The 13438-nt window shown below is 65.1% G+C and overlaps 2 protein-coding genes across 2 annotated transcripts; one reads left to right on the top strand and one right to left on the bottom strand.

Moving 5' to 3' along the window:
- Positions 1 to 59: 59 nt before the first annotated feature.
- Positions 60 to 1685, top strand: PEF1 (penta-EF-hand domain containing 1; the record flags this gene model as incomplete). Its single annotated transcript, XM_079546063.1, has 5 exons — positions 60 to 80; positions 184 to 304; positions 384 to 539; positions 691 to 834; positions 1456 to 1685. The coding sequence occupies 5 exons, from the start codon at positions 60 to 62 to the stop codon at positions 1683 to 1685; spliced, it is 672 nt and encodes a 223-aa protein (XP_079402189.1).
- Positions 1686 to 4415: 2730 nt separating this feature from the next.
- TINAGL1 (tubulointerstitial nephritis antigen like 1) lies at positions 4416 to 9968 on the bottom strand (the record flags this gene model as incomplete). Its single annotated transcript, XM_079545939.1, has 11 exons — positions 4416 to 4556; positions 4690 to 4735; positions 5102 to 5225; positions 5603 to 5648; positions 5867 to 6050; positions 6417 to 6567; positions 6663 to 6786; positions 7556 to 7670; positions 7761 to 7853; positions 9256 to 9319; positions 9662 to 9968. The coding sequence occupies 11 exons, from the start codon at positions 9966 to 9968 to the stop codon at positions 4416 to 4418; spliced, it is 1395 nt and encodes a 464-aa protein (XP_079402065.1).
- Between the last annotated feature and the right edge of the window lie 3470 nt (positions 9969 to 13438).

Genomic DNA, 13438 nt, shown 5'->3' with positions numbered 1-13438 from the left:
CGCCCGAGACGAACGGAAGAGGAGCGAGCGGGGGCGGAAGCGGTGCCGGAAGCGGAGTCATGGCGGGGTTTCCGGGGCAGGTGCGGTGCGGTGCTGCGCGGGGCTCCGAGGCCGGGCTGAGGAGGATCGAGGCCGGTTGGCCCGGCGCTGCCCCCCCCGACCGAGCTCTGCTCCCATCCGCAGGGCTACCCCGGCGCGGGCCAGGCCGGGCCCTACTCCGGAGGCCCCTATGGCGGCGGCGCAGCCCCCGGGCAGCCCTACGGAGCGCCCCCGGCGGGACCCTACGGAGGAGCCGCTCCTGGAGGTGAGCGGGGAGCGGTGCTGAGGGGGAGGAGGCCGCGCGCTGGGCCGGAGCCGGAGCCGCCGGTGCCGTTTTTCCGCAGGCGGCGCTCCGCAGGGCGTGGATCCCGAGGCCTTCGCCTGGTTCCAGGCGGTGGACGCTGACCGCAGCGGTTACATCTCGGTGAAGGAGCTGAAACAGGCGCTGCTCAACTCCAACTGGTCGGCGTTCAACGACGAGACCTGCCTGCTGATGATCAGTGAGTGGGGGCCGCTCCCCTTCCCCCCCCGGGCCGTTCCATGTGGGCGCACCGGGGGGAGCGCTGGAGCCAAAGCGCGGTCCTGGGCTCCCCAGGAGCGTCGGTGCTTTCTCCTCACTGCCCCGTGTGTGCTTCTCTGCCTTCCTGCCAGACATGTTTGACAGGAGCAGGTCGGGACGCATGGATGTGTACGGCTTCTCAGCCCTGCTGCGCTTCATCCAGCAGTGGAAGAACCTCTTCCAGCAGTACGACAGGGACCAGTCGGGCTCCATCAGCTTCAGTGAGCTCCAGCAAGGTGGGTGAGGGGCTGAGGCACCACACTTGAGTTCCCCAGGGAGCACTGCCTGCTTGGTGCTAATTTGCAGCCCAGCATAGAATCGTTCAGGTTGGAAAAGGTCTCTGAGGTCAGCTGGTTCAGCTGCCAGCCCATCACCACACCACTAAACCACATCCCTGAGTGCCACATGTCCACGTTTTGTCAACTCCCCCAGGGAGGGTGACTCCACTGCTTCCCGGCAGCCTTTGCCAATGCCTGATCGCTCTTTCAGAGGAGATTCTCTTCCTAATAGCCAATCCAGTGACCTCCCTCCCCTGCCCAGCCCCATTCCTGCTGTTGGTTCTCTCTGAGCTTCCAGGTGTTCTCTGCATCAGGCTGAACCGGCCACAGTGTGAACTTCCTTAGGGAAATCCCTTCTTTGTTGCCCTTCCTGATGGCACATGACTAAGCCCTGCGTTCTGGGAGGAGCTCTTGGGTGTGTGCTCAGATGGAGGGGAAGAACGTCTGGAATTCCTGCCTGGATTTGGTTCCTCTCTCTTGAGGACCCTGCCTGCACTCAGAAGCCCTTCAGGAAGACGCTTTGGGAGGGCGCTGTTTCCCTTCTCGGAGGGGTTTAATCTGTGCGTTTCTCACTCCCAGCATTCTCCCAGATGGGCTACAACCTGAGCCCCCAGTTCAGCCAGCTGCTGCTGTCCCGTTACGCCCAGAGATCCTCCAACCCCAGCATCCAGCTCGACCGCTTCATTCACATCTGCATGCAGCTGCAGAGCCTCACGGAGGCCTTCCGTGAGAAGGACACGGGGATGGCGGGCAACGTGCGGCTGGGCTACGAGGACTTCCTCACCATGGTCATGACACGCATGTTGTGAGGCCCGAGGCCAAGGGGGGTGCTGGCCGTCCTGCCCCTCGCTGTGCCCCCCGTGCTGCAGGAAGGAGCACAGGGCCCCAAGCCCTGCTGGCAGCTCCCTGCTCCCATTCCTCATCCCTGCTGGATGGCGGCGGGTGCCTCTGTGCTGCAGGGCTGTGCCACAGCGTGTGACAACCAAACTGGGGGTGTCTATGCCGTGCTGAGATTCTGGGCCGTGCCTCTGGGAGCGCTTGGATCTTCTGCCAGCCTCAGAATCGTAGCAAAACCCGGGGCCGCCTCGTGCTGTTGGCAGGCAGGATTAGGTCCCCCATTGCCAATGTCTGTACTGATTTCTTTCTGCCTGTGGAAGCCAAGCTTGGAAACGGTTTACAGCTAATTTTTGTAGCTCTAATAAAAGACCCCTGGCACCATTTCCTGGCTGGTCTGTGGGGCGATGGCTGCTCGGCTCAGGGAATAAATGCTGTCGTTCTGCTCCTGAGATACAGCCACAAAAGAACAAATCGTCACTGAAAAAGTTTGGGTTTTTTTCTCCCCTCTGCCTCCAAAATGATGTTTGTGTAGTTATTCTTTTAATTGGCCTTTAATTGTGCACTGAACGTTTTGTGACGGCTGCGTTTCTTTCTGTGGGGACAGAGGATTTTGTATGAAAGGGTTAAAACATTATCTGGTGCTTTTAGGAGAAATAACAAAGCTTATTTTTCTCAACTTCGGCCCCAGGTGGGACTTTCTGAGCGCCAGTAACCATTCCCAAAATATTTGGAGTTGTATTCTGGTGAGTAAAGCCGTTCCTGCTCTATTTTTGGAGCTGATTTTTGTGCCTTTTCAGACAAGGCTGCGGCTCGGGCCAGCTGGCAGCAGGCGCACAGCAGGGTGTGTGTGTGTGAGCGTGCGCCCCTCCCGTCCCCGCACATCGATGTATCCGCATATATGTGTAAATATCGCTGTGTGCGTCGGGCCGATGTTTACATGGAGCTCTGCGTGTTTACGTGCGGCGCTGCAGGCGTTGGGTGCAGGGCGGGCTGCAGCCACCAGGTGGCGCCGCACTCCGTGTTGGGGCCCAGCCAGCGCTCGGAGCCAGGAGGAGGAAAAGGAAAACGGTGAAACAGAGAAAATGCGGATGGAAAGCGTTCAACCGAGGGGCCAAAGCGATGCTGAGGGCCTGCTGTGATCCCCGGGAGCTCGGGGCGAGGTGCAGCTGCATGGGGGCCACGTTTGGGTGCTGAGCAGGAGGGGTGCAGCATCCCAGCGCCCCCCTGAGCTGGGCAGGGGGAAAAGTGAGAGTGGAGGTGTGGATATCAGCTGGGGGTGGGCGCAGGTAGGGATGTGGGCACGGGGTGGACGTGCAGAAATGAACGGGAACCCGACGGCTGGGAGCAGGGCTGAAACGGCGCTTCGAAAGACGAAAAAGAAAGGTTGGATTTCCAGATTAGTTGTGCAAGCTGTGCTAAAGATCCCAGACCGTGACGTTTCCACACTGCAAATGATCACTTAAAAAAAATGTTTTAAAAATAGTTTTAAAGGGCCAAAGCTGTTCGTAGTGATGGAGGTGAACCTGCCTCAGCAGGGGGACGGAGGAGCTGAGCTGCAGGGCTCCCTCCAACCCCCTGTGATCCTGTGGGTACAGAGCTGAGCACAGCAGTGGCACGGCACAAGGGTACCAGCCTGGAGGCAGCTCCCACCTCCCCCCTAAAGCTGCTGCTGCCCTCCTCAAACCCAACCCTCCCCCAAAGCCTCACACCCGCTATTCCCAGCACAGGGACGGCGTGCTGGCCGTACGTCTGCGCCTGCCCACAGCCCCTCCAGCCCGTGGCTGAGGTCACACTGTGCTGACAAAACAGGAAAGCAGACAATGTGGTCCTTATCAGCCCCACGCAGCCCTTCCAGGTGCTGACCCCGGGATGGGGGGGGAGCTCAGCCTGTAACCATGGGGCTCTTGGGGCAGCGGGGCCACGCGTCTCCAGCTGGGCTGAGGGAAGGAGCTGCACTGCATGGGCAGGAGGGAGACTTGGAGGAGTTTTATTTACAAATAATAAAAAGCAAAATAAATACAAAAAAAAAAGACTTAAAAGTACAGCCTGGGGGGGGGGGGGGGGGGGGGGGGGGGTGAAGGTTAGGTGAGGCTGTGCGGCAGCTCGGGTCCCTCCTGTGGCAGGGGTGGGGACACGGGGGAGGGCCTGGAGACCCCAGGGCTGGTTGCAGCGGCCGTTTCCCTGCACCGGGGCCTTAGCACCATGGGGAGGGGTGGGAGGGAGCTGCAGGGATGCCATCCTTAGCAGGTAGCACCCAGCCCTGGGCTCCTCCTCTTCGGGGACTCGGATGGAGCCTCCCCCGTCCTCCCCTCTCCCGGTGCCGCGGCATTTTACCCCCCGCAGCTCCATAGGGGCAGACGGAGGGCTGTAGGAGCCGTGCTTTGCCTGGGGGACCCTACAGCACCTCCCGCCCTACGTACGCGACCGGGGGGGGCTCAGACACCGCGGGCAGGGGTGGCTGCTTTTGAAGAGCCCCCGACTGCCAACAAAGCCGGCTGAGCCCGGGCTGGATTAGTGAGTAAATCCTCCGTCCCACAGGCAATGCGATGCCCCCCGCCCCGGCCCCACACCCCGTGCACGGCCCAATGCACCCCGGCCGCTGCGTCAGCGCCCGGCGGCAAGAGGGGTCCGACCCGGGGTGTCCCTGCTGGGGCCGGGGGGGCTGCAGGGCAGGGACAAGGAAAGCTCCGCGGGGTCTGTGCTCACTTATGGGCCATGTCCTCCACGCTGACGCGGCCCCACACGCCCACCACGAAGCTCTCCACCTCACACTCGTTGACGCCGCGGGCGATGCGGAAATGCCCGTCCTCGCCCCACGCTCTGCCCCACGAGTTGGCCGCGGTCTGCAAGGGGGGACGCTGAGCGCAGGAGTGACCGTTCCCCTCCCCGGCACCAAATCTGGTGTTCAGATCTTCCCCGGGTTGCAGCCTCCAAGCAGGGGCTGAGCCCGGCTGAGCTCATCACACCGGTACTCACCCAGTATTTTTGGACCTGGCCATCGGGCAGCTGCTCCTCACCCCACCTGCAGCAGGAGGGCAGTGAGGAGGGACTGCGGGCCCCCCGTGGGGATGCACCAGGGGGGCTGTCGGCGCACACCTTCTCCCTGCCCACTGCGGAGGGCTGTGAAACCGACTCCCAGCTCCAGCATCTTCCCCCAGGGCCAGGAGCCCCTCTGGGACCCCGGCACACAGGTCTGCGCCTCCATCCCAGCCCCACTGCTGAGCACTGAATGCTCCCCACCGCTTGTGGCAGCAGCCCCAGTGCAGCCCAGCAGCCTCCTTCCCTCCTCGCTTCCTCTCCCTGCCCAGAGGAAGGTGGACGCCTTTCCTCCCCCCTAAGGAAGCATTTCTCCAGCCACTGCGATGCCCTGCACCCCCCCCAGACCTACCCTGTGATTTTCACTGAGTGCGTGCCATGCTGCTGGTGCTTCGGCCCCTTCCCCTCAGCCACTGGTGTGTGCCGATAGATCCCACTCTTGTACAGGAAAAAATCCTCGTGCACCTCCAGGATGGCTGTAGGGTTGAGGATTGGGGGTGGGTGCTCAGCTCTGCGTCCCCCAGAGCAGGGGGCGCGAGCACAGAGGACACGGGGCCGCGCTGGGGACATGGGACAAGGCTCAGCTGCGCGGGGGAGGAGGATTAAGAAAATAAAAATCAAATAAAACCAACTGCCGAGACAGAGATTAACTCTGAGAAGTTAATGAGCAACAGGTGCCAGCGGGCAGCTCCCTGGGGCTGCATTGAGCATTAAGCAGCGGGGTTGGGGCAGCTCCTGAGCTGTTCCAGCAGCCTCTGTCCCCCCCCAGTCCCCTCTCAGCTCAGTGCACCCCAGGGCACAGATCCCACTTCTGTAGGGCAGTGCCCCCCCCCCCCCCCCCCCAGCTCCCTACCTTGCACAGGGCCGTTCTCCATCAGCTCCTTCATGATTTCCTTCTCCTGCAAGCACAGAAACAGCCGATACCAAGGGCTGGGGTCCCCACCTTCTGCCCCACAGCACCCCATGGACACCCAGCACGGTGACACCACCCCTCTTCTGCCACCTGCAGAGGCAGCTCCACATCCAACCCTGGCATCGCATCCCTCCCCTCTGCCCCGCTTTGATCCCCAGCTTGGCTTTTCCAGGCAGAACCGCCCCCAGCCCCACGGCTGCTCACACTGGGGGCCAGGCGGTAGGCAGGGGTGGACTGGTAGATCTCATTGCCGTGGCTCTGGGGGTTGGGGCAGCGTGCTGTGGCCTGCCTCTTGCCCCGGCCTGTGGAGCGGCTGTGCATCATGCAGGGCTGTGCAGCAGGCTGGCTCTCCTGACTGGTGAAGGGGTAGCACTCGTCTGTCACCACCCTGTGCAAGGGATGGGGATGAGAGGAGGAGATGGAAAACCTGGACACGTCGTTGTCCTCGTTGCTGTCCTCATTCCTGTCCCCTTGCCCAACTCCATCAGCATCCCCCTGCCACCCCATAGCCATCGCTATCCCCAGGTTACACCCAACTGCCATCACCATACCCATTCCTTCACCTTCCCATCCCCGTCCCACAACCACTGCCGCCCCATTCCCATCCCTGTTGCTCTCCCCATCACCACTCCCAGCCCTTTGCCTTCCCACCGCCGCCGCCTTCACCATCATCACCACCACCATCCCAACCCACCCCCGGACCAACTGCCTCTGCCATCCTGCCACCATCGCCATCCCCCCCATCCTTGCTCACCCCCTCCTGCGCAGGTACCACCAGGCTCCATCCAGCCGCCCCCCGCTGCAGCCCTGCTGGTTGCGTGTGTCACAGGACAGGAGGTTTTGGGGCGACAGGGAGGGCGTCATGTGGCCCATGGAATGGATGGAGATGCGGTCGGAAGCGACGGCTGGGGACGAGCATGGCAGTCAGGGATGGTGACGGCCCCGGGGGTCCCATCCCACTGCCCCACGAGCCCCCATCCCCAAACCCATTGCATCTCACCTGCCGTGGAGAAGGCCCAGGAGCCGGCGCAGTTGCCCTGATCCAGGGGCTCGTGGATCATCCCGGGCCATTTGGTGGCCGCATCAAAGTGGCGGGGCAGCACCTCGTTGGAGTCCATGGCCATCTGTGGGGGCACGGCCTCACGGTGTGGGGACCCCCCGCTCCAAGGCACCCCCAGAGCTGCGGTCCCTAGCGCCACCCCAACCCCACCGCAGACACCACAGCCAGGATGCGGGTGCCGCCCTGAGGAGCCATCTCTCTCAACCTCTGCCAAATTCAGGCTCAGCAACAGCACCTCCAGTGCTCAGCATCCGGCCACGGGTGCCAACAGGGGGCCCTCATTGCGTCCCTGCTCCCGGCTCCGAGTGACGCCCGGCATTTCCGCCTGGAGGCCACGTGCAGAGCGGCCCTTCTGGGGAGGTCACAGCACCCAGTGCAGGAAATGCTGCTAAAATTAAACCTCGCAAGTCAAGGCCCTGCAATGGGTGTGAGCCGTGCGCTGGGCTCATCCTGTCCCCACGGAGCATCCTTTGGGGCCACCCAGCGCAGGAGGACTTCAAATTCCATGCATGACATGGGACAGAGCCACAGGGTCCCACCGAGATGTCGCCACGGATGCCCCATGGAGCCCGCTATGGGGTCAGCAGAAGGTGCCCCATGGGGCCGGCTCTGGCTGCAGCCCGAGGGCATCCCGCTCACACGGCTGTGCCGACTCAGCAGCTATGGGGCCGGCTTTCCGATGGGAACCCAGCAAGGAGGGAAGGGGCAAAAACAACACTGGCAACGCAGGGATTGCGAGGGGGAATGTGCTGAGCTGCTGTCTCCAAAAAGCGGGGCAGCTCGCAGCTTTGGGGCCGGGGGTTACAAGATAAGATCTGCGGGGTCCCACTCACGTGCATCTCATTCATGTTCATGACGATGGGGGGCGGCCGGAAGGTGCCCAGGCGGTAGCGCATCCCGTCCTCCAGCGTCATGCCCCAAAACTGGCTGTAGTTGGCTGCTCTCCACCTGCACAGAGCACGGAATGGGGTCGGCACATCCACAAAGCACAGAGGGGTGAAGCACCCCTGCATCCCTTCAGTCGCTTACAGCCCTTACCCGTAATTTCCCCTGTTGACGGCGTCGATGAGGTCCCCATCCACGAGGCAGGCGTGCTCCTCACACTGCCACTGCCCTGCAGGGCCGCAGGTGCTGTGGGGAGGAGACGGTCAGCAGGTGGGGAGCAACAACCCCAGGAATTGGGACCCCCACCACCAGCCTGGTCCCTGCAGCAGCCCCGAGGACAGAAACGAGCCGAAAACCCACCAGGGCTGCAGCGACCAGCAGGGTTTGGAAATGAGCCCAGGAAGGAGCTGCGCTGCCCTGAGCAGGGAGCACTGCACGGCCCATGGGGGACCCGGGTGGGGAGGGAGGGGTGTCCCCACGGGGAGCCTCCAGCCGTGCTCCCCCCACATTCCCAGCAATGCTCGGCATCCGGCCCCGCTGCCCGCAGTGCGAGCTCCCGGCACGCCGTTCCCTTTTATGGAGCCGATCTGTGGGCAGAGCAGCCCCGCTCACCGCTCCCCATCCCCATCCCCACCACCCCGTTGGGGTCAGAGCACCGCCCAGACCCCAATTCCCACCATCACCGCCTCCCAGGAGCCATCCCACATCCCAGCCATTGCCTTCAGCCCCACGTCCCCACACAGGGGACAAATCCCAAGGCCCCGTTTGCAGCAGGCAGTGTGAATCCCCCGATATCTGCTCTCCCCAGGCACTGTGAGGCAATGGAAAAACCCTGTAAGACGCTTCCCGAGCCCTTCACCCCTCGCTGCCCTCCTTGGCCGCAGCTCTGGTGACCCAGCTGCTTGCTGTTAACTCCTTGGGCACAGGCACTGAGCAGCCCAGCTGTTGGGGGCGTATCTGGGGTGAAGCCAAGCTGCGCACCCACAGCATCTCCCCACAACTCTCCTGCATCTCCCATGCTTTACATTTTCCTCCCGTACAACCGCCCCAAGTCGGGGTGAAGCACAGCAGGAATTGCTCTCCACATTCCAAGTGCAGGGGAAGAAGATCTGGGGCGCAGCAGGGATGCTTTCCCAGCACAGAGAAAGCTCCTCTGAGCACGGAGGGGCCTCAGTTCCCCCGACTCCTTCGTGCCCAGAGGGGCAGCAGTGGCTCGGGGAGGGCTGTGCTCATCCTGCAGGGCTGCACGCGGCTGCTTGGGCTTGCAGGCGCACACACTGGTTGCATCCACGCACGCTGATGCACAGCTCCATATGGAGCATTGGATTTGCCCTCATCTCAGTGCAGCTCAGTGCTCCTCAGTTGCAGGATCCGTGCTCCCCATCCCAGCATGCCCGCAGTGCCGTGTCGGAGCCAACCCCGGTGCAGCGCTGAGCTGCGTGGGGCCGGATCCCCACCTGGAGCAGGACGGGGCACGCTCAGCCCATCAAGCCGGGGCAAGCTGGGTGCGGGCACAGAAACCCCAAATATGCCACAGCAAAGGAACTTGCATCAGCCCCCGCCATCCGGCGCGGCCCCGCTCCCACCACGGCTGGGTTCGGGGTCAGGGTGCCACGCTGCGGGGCCGGCGCGGCACGGGGGCACTCACCACAGGTTGCAGTTGTCCCGGTACGTGGCCCCGCTGGGATAAGCGCGACCGGAGCGAACGCAGCCTGGGAGGGAGAGAGGTGGGCACGAGGAGGGTTAACTGCAGGCTGGGACGGGATAAAGGGGCCACTGATGGCCGGAGTTGGCTCTGCTCTGCGGGGATTCTGAGAGAGCCTTGTGCTGCACGAGGGGGCCTCCCCGGTTCCCCCCCCCTCTCTCCCATCCCTCCCCCGCTGCCCACGGGGTGAAGTCGGGGACGGCGTGCCGTGCCCCAGACACGACCGGGGCGGCACCCGGCCCCGTTCTGCCCCACAGAGCGGCTCCGCGGGTCCCACGAGTTCTGCCGCCGTCCGGACGCGCGCATCGCATCCCGCAGCCGCGCACCGCTCCGGGGGATTCCGCCTCACCTGCAGCTTTAGGGAACGGGGCCGGGATGCCCAGGCAGTACTCCCAGAAGTCGGGGCAGCAGTCGGAGACGGTGCGGTTGCAGAAGAGGTCGCAGTAGCAAATGGTGTCGAGGTAGGGCACGGTGCAGCCGTCGTCGCGCCCGCGGCAGCAGACATCCCCGCGTTGGCAGTAGGAGCCGCCGGCATCGAACACCCCGTGCTCGTACAAACCCGGCGACAACTCCCGGCGCGTCCGCGTCCGGGCGGCCGAACCCAGCGCCGCCAGCAGCCAGAGCAGCGCCCAGAGCACGAGCGCGGTGCTGGCCATGTCCCCGGAGCCGCTGTACGGGATTTGGGGCGGTGTGCGTGGGGACCCCGAGCCCCCGGCGTCGCCTCGTGCCGGACTCTGAGCCGCCGGAGGGGCTGGGACCTCGGAGCCAGGTGACGCGCAAATCCTTCGCATTCCTCATCTCCCGCCCAACTCCTTAACGGAGCGCCCACGCAGCTCCGGAACGGAGATCCTCAGCCGCTCTGTGACCCCCCCCCCTCCCTGCCCGGCTCCCCTCACTCCTCCCCCCATACGGCCTCACAGCCCCGCGTCCACGCTCAGCTCAGCCCCCCTTCCCAAAGCAAAGCCTTCAGGCGGAGCCCACGGCCGAGGGGCTGCGTAGGACGCCCAGGCCGAGCACGGGCTGCGCCCCATGGGGAACCGGACCGTAAAGGCTGCCTGGGGGGAGCTCGGCGGTACCATCGTTGCGATGAGTTCCCCAACCTCAGCCCACGGCTGTCAGAGAAAAGGAGAGGAACGCGGCCCCGGGAACCCGAGAAAAACCCCTGGGGGACCCTAGGAGAACTCCTGAGGGGCTCAAGGTGACCCCGAATGGCACCGAAGCGGCACACCCGCGCCCGCCCCATACCTGCCGCCCCGCCGTGCACCGCTCCCCGCCGCAGCCGCTTCCGAGCGCCTCCTCCGGCCCCGCCGCTCCCTTATAGCCGCGCCCGGGGGGGGGGAGGGGGCACGGGGAGGTGCCGGGGGTATCCCGGGTAGGGGCCGGGCCGCGCTGCCCCACCCCGCGCCGAATGAGTTCGATGCCGCCGCCCGCAGAGCCCCTTCTCCTGTTGCTGCCGGGGTCCCGAGTTCTGCCGGGGGTGGGGAGGGGGAGACCCTCGGAATGCTGGGGCCAAAGAGAGCGCGCTATAAAAGCTCTGCGCACCCCGACCCGTCTGTCGCAGGGTGGGGGTCCCCCGAACCGCCAGCACGTGGAGGGGGCCGTGTGTGTGTCCGTGTGCCCGGCACTGCGTCTGCCGGGGCGGAACGCGGCTGTCCCGCTGCTGGGGCGCACGCTGGGGGTGAATACAGGCAGCCCCTGGCCCCCCCACCTGCTGCACTCCTGTTCCTCCCGGGGAGGTTTGGCCCCGAGGAGCGGCACCGGCGCTGCCGAGGGATTCCCCGAAGGAGCTCCCGGTGTCCGACGGAGACAGCGCGACCCCCGGGGGTCCAACAAGAGCACCCCCCTCCCCGGCCCCCCCACCTCCGCAGGCAGCGCAGCCCGAGAGCTTTTTCCTGAGCACGCGGCCTTGGACCGCCGAGAGCTTCAGGAAGGAACTGGGCCGGAGCCCGGCTGTCTGCAGGCACACGGACAGGAATTCGGAGTGAGTCACGAATTCTCCGAGACCCTCCGGGGACAGAGCAAAGCCACCGCGAGAGGGACGCGGGACATCGCCTCTTCTGCTCTGTATCCTCCTGCCTTTCCCCCCCCCCTTCCTCCCCCCGCCATAGGGGCAGCAGCACCCGCAGCCCCACGCTCCTCCGGCAGGTGCCCTTGGCGGCCGGCAGGACGCACGGACACGTTCGCTGGGCCACAGCCTCGTCCCCGTCTGTGCCACACGCGGCTGCAGGGGGCATCGCACACTTGTGTTCTTTGCCCCGCGTGGGTGAGGCTGCAGCCACGACCCGGAGCGCTGCGCAGAGCTCAGACCCGGAGCAATGGGGGCACGCGGGGGCTCAGCCTTTTGCATGGCCGGAGCCCCCCGCAGTGATGCACGGACCCCACTGCGGGCACAAGGAGTGACCGCGGACCACCTCCCTCCCCCCCCCCCCCACCCTTCCGAGAAGCTCTGCTGCCAGCCGGGAGCAAAGCAGAGCAGAACGGGGTTTTCCTGCTCGCCCCGACCTGGCTCTCCCTTCAAAGCAGCCCCGGAGGTACCGCAGCCAGAGCTGCACCGCCAGCAGGTGGGGGTTCCCCGGGTTGCACCCCGCACCCCGAGCGCTCAGCGGGGCCACCCAAAGGCTCCGTCCCGACGCGGCCCGGCTGCTCTTGGGGGCGGGGGGAGCGGCAGAGGGGCTGCAGGGGTCGCTCCATCGCTGCGTGGCGGTTGCGGGGCCGGCTGTTGGCGAAGGCTCAGCCAGGAAATGCGGCGAAGGAGCGGCCGAGAGTCCGGCTTCCTCCCGGCAATGGGGGCGGTGCTGGGACACTGCGGGCGGGGGGACGCGTGCCCAAGGGGGCCTGATACCCCCCCCCGGGGGGGCTGCAGCACTGTGAGGACGGGTCTCGCACCCACATCTCGTCTGGAACGCTCCTGAGGCTATCGCAACGCCATGCCCGTGTGGGGACGCACCGTCTGGGGACACCACACCGCCCCGGAAAGCACAGCCCCTCTGCCGGCCGAGGTGGGGCAGTGGTTGGGGGGGGGCTGGGGGCGGGGGATGGGCGCTGGGTGCTGCGGTGGGGCTGGAGTGCCACCTCTCGGGAGAGCGGGGGCAGAAACCAGGCGGGCAGGCGGCGTCTACTTCAAAGTTTAATGAAAGAAATAAGTTAATAAGTTAATAAAGTGAGGTAACTACGGGCGGCTGGGGGGGAAAAAGAGGGACTGAGGGGCCCAGCCAGCCCCGGGGAGGAGCCCTACGGGTTAAGGACTGAGCGGGGCTGGGGGTGAAGCTGTCACATGCACCCTCATTCCAGGGCCGGGTACCCACGGCTGTGCATCACCCCCTGGGCACCCCCGGCCCCACGGCACAGCCCGGGGGGCTGCGAGCACAGCCCATGCTGTTCGCATGCACTACGGAGGGAAAGGAGGGGCTGGGGGCATCCCAGGGCACAGCCCTGCTGGGAGCAGCAGCAGAGTGGGGTTGGGATCCCCCACGATTCCAAGGCAAAAGGGGGTCCCACGAGCCCCCCCCGAGGGGTACCAACAAATTTTGGCACTACTGCGGTGGGGGACTGGAAAGCAGCCCCGGTGCAAGCAGCGTGCAAAGGGCGCCGTCCCCACCCGCAGTCACCCCCAGGGGCCAGGGACAAGCAGGGAAGGAGTCAGTCCTCCAGCGGGGGCAGGGAGGGACGCTCCTGGTTCCTCCTGCCCGGCCCCACAGCCTCGGGGCCGCCCTCCGGGGGGGTCTGAGCCCCCTGCAGAGCAGGACGCCGCCCCGCGTGCTGGCAGGAGGTTCTTATTGCCTACGTTGGTCCCCCGGGCAGCTGCTCCCGGGGGCGTTGCATATTAAGACATTATTGCATATCTGTCTCTTACATATACGGATAGATGCTGCCCTGGGAGCATGCATGGGCAGAAGGTTCTGCTGCACTTGTGGAGGTGCAGCCGCAGCCCCGTAAGCGGGGGGAACCCTGGCAGAGGAGGGCGATGGGGGTAACCCCCCCCCACCCCAATAAGACCCCATGGGGTTGTGCCCAAGGGCTCAGCTCCAGAGCCAGAGCCTTGCATAGCTGTGCCGGTCCCAGCGCGGCTCTGGGACGTGCAGGACCCCCATGGGGAGGCGGACACCCACCCTGGGCTGGGGGCTCC

This window comes from Tetrao urogallus (genome assembly GCF_951394365.1).
Source record: "Tetrao urogallus genome assembly, chromosome: 23".
Classification (NCBI taxonomy): Eukaryota; Metazoa; Chordata; class Aves; order Galliformes; family Phasianidae; genus Tetrao; species Tetrao urogallus.
Note: the sequence above shows the minus strand (reverse complement) of the source record. Positions and strands in the feature narration are given on the sequence as shown.